Raw genomic sequence first — 9,663 nt, 5'->3', positions numbered from 1 at the left:
AATCACAATAAATGAAGGAAACAATATCCAAGGAATAATCAAGTAANCCCGCCGCTCAGTACTGTGGTCTTTATAGATGGATCCATCGCCCAATACGATTAAGAATACGAGTCACAATCACGATCTGAATTCAACAAACATGAATATGCATACGAATACGAATACGAATATAAATATGAATATGGATACGAATATGGATATGGATACGAATATGAATATTTTTATGTTGATATGAAAATGTTTATGAAAAAAAGTTTATGAAAATGTTATTGTTTTAAAGGTTATGCATCTTCATGAAAACGATATTTTAAGTAAAAGTATTTTAGTACTTGTTATCAAGATTATGGTCTGTTGAGTCTTTAGACTCATTAAGTGTGATTGATGCAGGTGCTATTGATTATGAATATGTTAAAGGAGGTCTTGATGGTTGACTTTGCTGGACTGANTTCAGTTATTTTCCGCAACTACTCTTAGTTTAACTGATTGTCATTGACCAACAAGATTCCGAGAATCAGTTTGTCACCAAACTGAATTCAAAATTTGAAAAGATTCATTTTAATTGTGAGTGTTTATTCAACCCCCCTTCTAAAGACTCTTGATACGTTAATCGATCCTATCACCTTACCAATTTACGCGGTACACAACATCACAGATGCTAGTCTCGAGCTCAAGCGACANGCCGACTTAGTGATGTTTGAAAAAAAAAAATTTCTAGCACGATTTAAGAAAACGAATAGCAGACATTTCACCCTCAATGGTTCAGGGATACAGCTAGTCGTGGGTTCACAACTTTTTGTGATTCAGGACAATTTCTTTTATTTGGACTTACCCAAATTTGCCCCATTCTATGTATCAACTATTGATCATGAGAATGTCAGAAATCAAATTTCTGATTAAACCTATCGAATCAAGGTAAGAACGTCTAGTAGCATCGCCCCATGATTCCCTAGGTATCACNTAGCCAATCGTTGGCTTGCAAGACATCTACTCTAACAACATAATCTATTTTTAAACATCTTTATAAGCAATATGCTTACATCTATCAAACTACAATCGTCAAATTTAGTGAAGAACTTCACAAAATAGGGACTTGGCAAAAATGTACAATGGAAATTTTGACTTTTGAAATTTTCATTTTTCACTGTATGAATGATGTTTGTACCTTCGATACATCGATGTTATCTGATCGTTGATCTGAGTTATAATAAGTTCATAATTATTTAATTATTACATTTGAAACTTGCTGATCAAATAATATTGAGTAGTTTTGACTATTATCTGAAATTTTATGAATTATTTTTGATGAATCTAGAATTACTGAACTAATTAAATAACAATTGTTTAATAAAATTATAATGTGTTATCAATAGGTTAAAAACCATCGCTCTGCCCACAAAAGTCGACCACCACCGCTACTTGGAGTAGTCACTGCCGAACTTCACCACCGTGTGCTGCCACTGCCAGCCCAGGCCGCCAACACACCGTTCGCCTGACCACCATCTTCCGACAATGACTCTCAACGTACAAATTTCTCGTAGATCTCTGGTTCGATCTATACGAAAAAAATAATCTTCCATCGTTCACTTAATTAGGAGATTAAAAAAAGGAGAGATCCAATTGATCGTTCGTTGATATACATGAAGTGCTGTATCCACTAATCCCGAACTAGTTTGGTGAAATATTTAGAACATAAATGTAACCATCTAAACATATGATGAATGTTTCAATTTAAACGACGGCCAAGAAAGTTTTAATTGTTAAAACACACAAATTAACCTTCCGTTGATCTTAAAGTGCGAGAAAATACTCCATCATCAATCACATCATTTCAAAGTTTAAGAAAACACTATTTAGAACAAAAAAAATTAATAATAATAATTGATGCTCACTACATGCTAAAGATGACAGGTCCATATATATATATACACACCTCACCACAAATCAATGATCATCAGATCATCCTTGTACACATAAAACAAAACAAGAAATATAACAGCACTTCCTAGTCCAATTTCAGACAACAAACTTCAAAGAAACAGAAGATAATAAAGCATCCTTACATTCATCTCGGATGTTTTTTGGTATTTTATATAGGTACCATCTGCTCCGCTACCGAGGCTAAGCCCTGCATCAGCCTCACTATTTCAACTGTATCATCGAGATAGTACTTTGCCTTGCTCGGTTTGCGTCCCACGGTACATGCAAACACTTCTGCAGAGGGTGCTAAGGCAGGGCTATTGATATAGCTTGTTATCACCTCGAACATATCTTCGTCTGATCTATCATCTCCAATGCAAAGGACAAAATCAGGCGGTATTCCCTTTTCTTGCATCGAAGAAAGTAGGCGTTTCGCCACGAGTCCTTTGCTGACGCCCTGAATGTTAAAATGACCAAATCGTGTAACTATTTAGAAGACCGATGGCAATTGTTATTATCATGTTTTACGATTAGCCAATATACAGTGTAGGCAAGTATATAACGAGATATGTGTTGTACTATGCAGGTTCTTACATGGTGGTACTCGAGAGCAGAAAAGAACAAGTGCTCCACTGAACTTAAATGAAGAGCATGTCATAATGTCCGATCACCTACATGGGCTTTACCTAAAATTATGCACTTTCACTCCATTTACACATCACAAGTAGACATTGTAAGAAACATGCGAGGATGGGCGAAAGAGGAGACTTTTACTATATCACTCGAAGATAATCAAGTGTATCAAATGGGATTATTGTCTCTAAATTTTTTGAAAATGAAAGCATATACATAGACACATACATGCATGCATATGGTCAATGAGAGCTTCCAGATTGTGCCAATTGATACTGCCATGGATCTCTAATATTTTCTATTAAAATATATTCTGAAAATTTTGTCTCACTTCAAGGTTGCGAACCAAATCATACAAAATTTGGAGTACCGCATTTCAACAAGGACGTCACGTGAGGCCCTCAAAAGACTTAAAAAGTCGATAGATGCTTTGTAAGTCATCAACCAAATTACACAACTTGAGCACAATCTGTGTAAAATCACAAGAAGAGAATAAAAAACAATTCTTCTCCAAGTTCCCATTTTTACTTTATAACATTGGTAACCTTACATTATTGCCCAGAGGTTAATTTCTCGAGGCCAGCAACTCCAACTGCCCAAAGTTCAAGACCTCAAAGATATACTCATTCTTGACCCTCTTGTCTATCATTTTTTATTCTTTTACCAGTAAAGAATATGATTTGTATGCTTTCATCATATAAAAAAAGTGTTTTATATCCCTTCTCAGAATTCTCTTTTGAAAAGCTTCTCAGAATGATTAATTTCCCCAGTTTTTCTGAGTATTGGATAGTCTATGCAACTGTCTGAAACTGGATAAGCTTAACTCAGGTGAACTTCAACAAAAATGGGAAGTAAAATATGCTATCGACAATTACAAATGAGAAAGACGTCCACTGATGAATAGACTAAAACAAGGCTAGCTAGATGCTGCCCATATGAATAGTGCTCTGATCTACTTGGATCATGACGCGTGTGCTAACTGATGTATCATGACCACTCATCCACACATCATGGTTGAATGAATAGCCATGATTTATCCACTCAAGACACGTGTCATGCACTGAGTGGATAAAAATAGTATGAACAAAACTGTAAACAACAAAAAGATCTGCAGAGTTTCTTCGCGTGTATATTATACAGACAACATTAGCCTAGTCAGAAAGAAATTAAATATGGTTAAAAAACTAACTATCAAGTTTGATAGAAAATGCAACTAGCTAGTTGAACAAAAGCGTATTCACATACCTGCGGCTTAACTTCTACACAATTCTGGCCACTCTTGACTGTGACAGGTTCATTAGCAAGCACACTCTCGAGATGATCGAGAAGTTCTTTAGCTTGACAAGATCCAAAGTCGGGATCCGCATCTTCGTAGCACCATCCCATAGCAGTTTCCTTAACTTCTATAACTGAACCATCAGTTGTCTCAGTGTAAAGTTTCATTACCGGCTCAGCTATCTGCTTCCAGTTGCATTCAACTGCCGGCACACATCTCTCCCATTCTTCATCTCGTTTCATCCTGCAATGCTCAAATAACACGTCAACTCCATGCAAGACAATGTCCTGCTACACATAAAGAAAATAAATTTGTAACATCCAAAAGCGTTATAAACCACTTCTCACAAAGATTCGAGCTCATTGATGCTGAAACAACAATTATTATTATATTTTCACATGTCCCCCTCCTCTAAGTCAGTGTACAAATTACATGTGTTGATAACTAATGTACAAGCATATGTGACATTCGTCAGTTATTGGGCAATCCAGGACCTACACGAAATACAAAGAAGATTGTACACCATAGATCTTGAACTTATAACCTATTTATTTCCGATCCCATATCAGAAATAACTTCTCCCAAATTTGGAGATTATGGAGACGGTCAAACAATAATTTTCATAAGTTTAACAGCAAGAAATGAATTGCATACCTTAGGAAATAACCATGCTCAGCTGCGATTCCAAGCTTTTCACAAGATGAAAACCATTCGGCTAATGTGTCTCGCCTTCCGGCACTGACAATGAAAACCACGTTCTTCTTGTCTCCACACAAACTGTTCAGTATATCAAGAGTTTTTGAGCTTGGTTTCTTGTCTATTGAATTTTGAGGCATTAAAGTTCCATCATAGTCGAGAAGGATAGCTCGACTTGTTGTCCTTTTGTAAGCTGAAACTATGTGTTCCATGGCCAGCTTCCTGAAATTCGGATCAAGTGAGACAACCCTGAAACTTAGGCCAAATCCAATCCCCCACGATCTACGACGTACATGATCCTTACAAGTTCTTTCAAGATCATGCAGGAAGCTACGAGCCCAATATGCTACATCATGAGTGCTTACATATTTATAATGTTTCTCATGCCTCAACTGTTTTTCCGCCTCCGCCATTGCAAGTGCCGAGTCCATTGCCTCGGCCACAGCATCAATATTCCATGGGTTAACACGAATAGCTCCACTTAGTGATGGTGAACAACCAATAAACTCGGACAAAACCAACATGCTCTTTTTTGGAGAGGATGATTCCAGTCCAGACACCTTATCCAATCTTTCATTTCCTTGACGACTAATTATGTACTCATATGGTATAAGATTCATGCCATCTCTAACTGCTGTGACCAAACAACATTCCGAAACAACATAATAAGCAACTCTCTCGTAGAATTTCAGAGGTTGATCAATTAAGATGATGGGATCGTATCCCGGTTCACCAAAAGTTTCATTTATTCGCTTCACAATTGCATATGTCTCATCCTGCACTTCTTTCACGTCTTTTCCTCTGCCCCTTGCGGGATTGGCTATCTGCACTAAAACCACTTTTCCCCTCTTCTCGGGGTGCTGCAATAGGAGCTGTTCCATTGCCAATAACTTCAAACTAATGCCCTTAAAAATGTCCATATCGTCAACCCCAAGCAACATAGTTCGCCCCTGTGCAACAAACTGCGTAATGAGCTCTTCTACCTTGGCCTCTGTCTCTGGAAGGCTCAGGACCAATTGGAGCTGCCCCATATGAATACCAACAGGAAGAATCTTGATACTAACGGTACGACCATAATACTCGAGGCCAATGTATCCCCTTTTCGACTCGTAAGATACGCCTAACATCCTACTACAACACGAGAGAAAATGTCGGGCATAATCAAACGTGTGAAATCCAATCAAATCTGAATTCAGTAGAGCCCGTAGAAGTTCTTCTCTTACCGGCAAGGTCTTATAAATTTCAGACGACGGAAATGGACTATGCAGGAAAAATCCAAGCTTCACACGGTTAAACCTTTTCCTGAGGAAAGTTGGCAATACCATTAAATGATAATCATGAATCCATACAAAATCATCTTCAGGGTTGATCACTTCCATGATCCTATCTGCGAAAATCTTATTAACTGATACATAAGCCTGCCACAAGGAACGATTAAACCTACCTCCAAGATCTGGTGATAGGGGCAACATATAGTGGAACAATGGCCATAACTGTTGTTTGCAAAAACCATGATAGTAGCGGGTAAACAAATCATGAGGCAAAAACGTGGGAATGCACTTAAACGTCTCTAAGAGTATTTGAGATACTTCATCTTGGTCATTTGGATGAATGTCTTCCTTAAGACACCCAACGTAAATAAACTCAACTTCGTCATCACCCAATCCATCTTTTAGCTGAAGGAGAAGAGAATTTTCGTCCCAGGTAAAAGTCCATCCTTTGCTATTACCCGTTCTTTGGTGAACTTTTATTGGCAGCTGGTTAGCCACAATAATTATTCTATCCCGATGAGTGGATGAGGATGGATCTGAGCCAACGCTCTCCGAGCCATCAGCATCAATATCAGACATTATTCCTGCAACTGTCATAACACGAGGTATCCTCCGACTCAGACGGCCGAAAGACGGAGCTGGAGTTTCACCAGAAGCTAGCTCCAAGAGGTTAGAATATGATCTAGACACCATCTCACATACCTTACAGTTATCCACAGAAAATTCAATAATCCAAATACTAAATTCTCCACACCTGTTTCTAAACATAGAAAAATGAAAATTTAATCAACAAATAAAATCCCAATGAGACCAAACTCCACAAATTCAACAATCACTCGACAACCGGCAATATATATGGCCTATCTTCATGCCAAGAAATTTATTTCTCTGCCTTACATGCCTAACAAGATTAAAAAAAATCCAAGAGAATAGAAGAAATAAATTTCAAATTTTCAATTAGAGAGCAAATCAAGTAATCACAAAATGGCCAACTCAAGAAATTCCATGTCAAAAATTAAAACAAACAGAGAGAGAATGAACAACTCAGATCACAACAATAAAAAAATAAAAGTCAAGAAATCTACAATACCAAACTAGTTAAGAAACTACAGCAAAAAACCCAGCTCAATAATTATAGAAACAATAAAAAGAGACAAAAGACGGATTATAATTCAAGAACCCAGGTGAGAAAAGTTACCAGTTGTCGACACTTGAACCTCAAAACAGTGAAATATTAACCCTACGCCATGAAAAGGAAATGAAACAAAAGCGAATGCTAAATATCTGTTCTGTTCTTTTCATCTAAAAAAAAAATTCTGTTCTTTTTGTTATCTTTATTGTGGCGGAGTGCTTAGAAACTTGTCATAGAGACAGAATAGTACAGTGCATTGACGTGAATATATATAAAATAATATTGTTATTGTCCATTTATTTCTTTCTTTCTTTGTTTTAAGAATATTTATTATTTATCTCTCTCTCTCTTTCTTTTTTTCTTTTTTTTTTTTAAAGACATTACCCTTTCTTTACCTCTTTCTGTTTGGAGTTTTTTTTTTTATTTTTTTTATTTTTTTTTTCTTTTTTTTTTTTAAAGACATTACCCTTTCTTTATCTCTTTCTGTTTGGAGTTTTTTTTATTTTTTATTATCTCTTTCTGTTTGGAGTTGACTGTGTCTGAAGGTAAAAGTGGTTGATGATGGATAATGGTTGATTCCAAGTACACCACCCTATGATAGAATTAAGAGCCCAAATTCAGCGACACATACATGTGATCCACTAATTTTTTTTAAAATCACATATATGTGTGAATTTTGTCCATCCAAACCATGTGAGGACAGTGTTATCACATGTAGCATCGAAGCTATCCTGGATAATGGCAGGAATAAGCACAATTAATTAATTTAAAGAATGTAAATAGCTGGCTCGGTGGTCCATTCACCATTCGGAGCTAAACTATAAGAGAATCTAACTCAATGGTCACCACAATTAAAAAAAAAATAAAAAAAATTACATTTTTTTGCATTTTTTTTGGGTTAGGAAGTCTTTAAACAATAATCTGAAATCATTGCGGATAAAATTTATTAGGAGCAATATAGAATCGAGTTTTTGTCGTGTACACAAACTCAGAGAGGTTATAATCCAAGAATTTTCTTCCTGTTAATTACACCAACACTCAATTTACAATAATCGAACTCTTGACTTGTTTTAAATGATAAGCTAACTCTTGACTTGTCTTTGATATAAATAGTAGGATTCGATTTTCTTTTTGTTTAATAAAAAATTAGAATTTGTGTCAACTATCCAACTAAAAATTCTTAGGTATAGTTTGGTACAATGGATAAAATAGGGATTGATAAATAATCATGTTTATCCTACGTTTGGTATCTTTTTAGAAAGCCCATGATAATACCATGAGCCCGTGCTAAATAATTTTATACAAAGATAAAATATCCATTTTATGATATGTGATAATTTTAATTTAACGATAAAAACACCACATATGACTTAATTGTCATCGATATATAAAAATCTTAAACCTTATCATTCTCTCGTTTCACCGCCCCATCAAATAAATATTTTTATTTATTTGTATATATATTATATAAATGATAATTATATAAATAAACTCGAGATAATTATATAAATGATTTTTATAAATCTCAATAAAATTATTAGTATCACTCGATTAACCTTAAAATTTGATATTTGACTTGACTCACAAAATCAATGGCTCAATTATCATATTATATAATATATAAAATTAGGTAAAAATAAATAAATCATGCAAGCACTGTCGGCGCATGAACAGATAAAAAATATGAACTCAAGCAAATATTTTGAAATTATAAAATTTATTATGATAATGTTAATTTTGTCATTACAATCTAATATATAACTTTAATCACTCTTATTAAAATCATACCAAACATTAAATATAATATCCTACATCTTATTTATCCTTAACTTATCCTTATTTTATATATCACATGTTTATCCTATCATGTGTACCAAACTATGCCCTTAAATGATATAACACTTTAAATATCATGTTTAATCCAACAAAAAATTATTGTTGCGACAATAATTGTTATTGCTCCAATCAGATAATTTGGACTAAGAATAAAACCGATCATAAAAAATAACAATTCAACTGTGTTAGAGCACTTAATAGCCTTGGTGGAAGTACATTGGCCACACTCCTAACAAGTTGACATTTTGCTCAAAACGAACCCTTCAATTTTTCAATACATGTTTCCTTTCCCTAAAATAAATAAATTGTTGAAGTACCGTTTTGTCGCACCTAAAGTGTAGTGAAATTTAAAATTTTTAGTTTCGACGTTCGAAATGTTCTTACATTTATAGGGTGTTTAGATATATTTATCTTTGCATATTTAATGTCGGCTCTGACTATTCCGATTTTTAAACGGATATAACACTTCTTATAATTTCCTACAAACAGATCTCCCATTTGATTGTCTAATCAGGCCCACGATCGAAGACTGGATTCTTTGTTTATATCGCATTAGAGATCTTAAACAATTTTGTGTTGAGTCTGGATCGCCTGAATTCTAGAGATCCAACAGCGATTTGGCCGTGGAAGTGATTGTGAATTTTTCTCATGAAAATTGGGTGGCCAGAATTTTTTAATGGAGAGAAGGAAAAAATTTTCTCGGCCAAAATATGTGCGTAAAACTTGTGTTATTTCATATGACCTTCAATTAAATATTTATAAGCTTTGATTCTGATCTCATCAGGAATCTAGCTCATATTACGATTCATAATCCTAATCCCATTAATATTCTTATTTTCATTATTTAATTAAAATTCTTATGTTGTATATATCATGCAAAGTCAAATTTTGATTTATATATA

At 34.8% G+C, this 9,663-nt stretch overlaps 1 protein-coding gene across 3 annotated transcripts; it reads right to left on the bottom strand.

Annotated features, from left to right (window-relative positions):
* Positions 1-1,893: 1,893 nt before the first annotated feature.
* On the bottom strand, positions 1,894-7,164 carry LOC140964345 (alpha,alpha-trehalose-phosphate synthase [UDP-forming] 6-like). 3 transcript variants are annotated; one of them, XM_073424029.1, is made up of 4 exons: positions 7,011-7,164; positions 4,481-6,547; positions 3,796-4,069; positions 1,894-2,374 (listed from the first exon to the last, which is right to left on the bottom strand). In XM_073424029.1, exons 2-4 carry the CDS (start codon positions 6,484-6,486, stop codon positions 2,087-2,089), a joined length of 2,568 nt encoding a protein of 855 aa, XP_073280130.1. In that variant the 5' UTR covers positions 6,487-6,547; positions 7,011-7,164; the 3' UTR covers positions 1,894-2,086. The 3 variants fall into 3 exon arrangements, with proteins under 3 accessions (XP_073280130.1, XP_073280131.1, XP_073280129.1); XM_073424030.1 differs by having other exon boundaries at positions 4,481-6,553; positions 6,992-7,155; XM_073424028.1 differs by having other exon boundaries at positions 6,992-7,155.
* Between the last annotated feature and the right edge of the window lie 2,499 nt (positions 7,165-9,663).

This window comes from Primulina huaijiensis, chromosome 18 (assembly GCF_012295235.1).
Source record: "Primulina huaijiensis isolate GDHJ02 chromosome 18, ASM1229523v2, whole genome shotgun sequence".
Classification (NCBI taxonomy): Eukaryota; Viridiplantae; Streptophyta; class Magnoliopsida; order Lamiales; family Gesneriaceae; genus Primulina; species Primulina huaijiensis.
Note: the sequence above shows the minus strand (reverse complement) of the source record. Positions and strands in the feature narration are given on the sequence as shown.

Excerpts from the sequence above, each read along its gene's own strand:
- LOC140964345 (XM_073424029.1), bottom strand. The coding sequence starts at position 6,486 with ATGGTGTCTAGATCATATTCTAACCTCTTGGAGCTAGCTTCTGGTGAA. Across the intron at positions 4,070-4,480 it reads GAGCATGGTTATTTCCTAAG|GATGAAACGAGATGAAGAAT; the intron begins GTATGCAATTCA and ends TGAGCATTGCAG. Across the intron at positions 2,375-3,795 it reads GTGTAGAAGTTAAGCCGCAG|GGCGTCAGCAAAGGACTCGT; the intron begins GTATGTGAATAC and ends TTTAACATTCAG.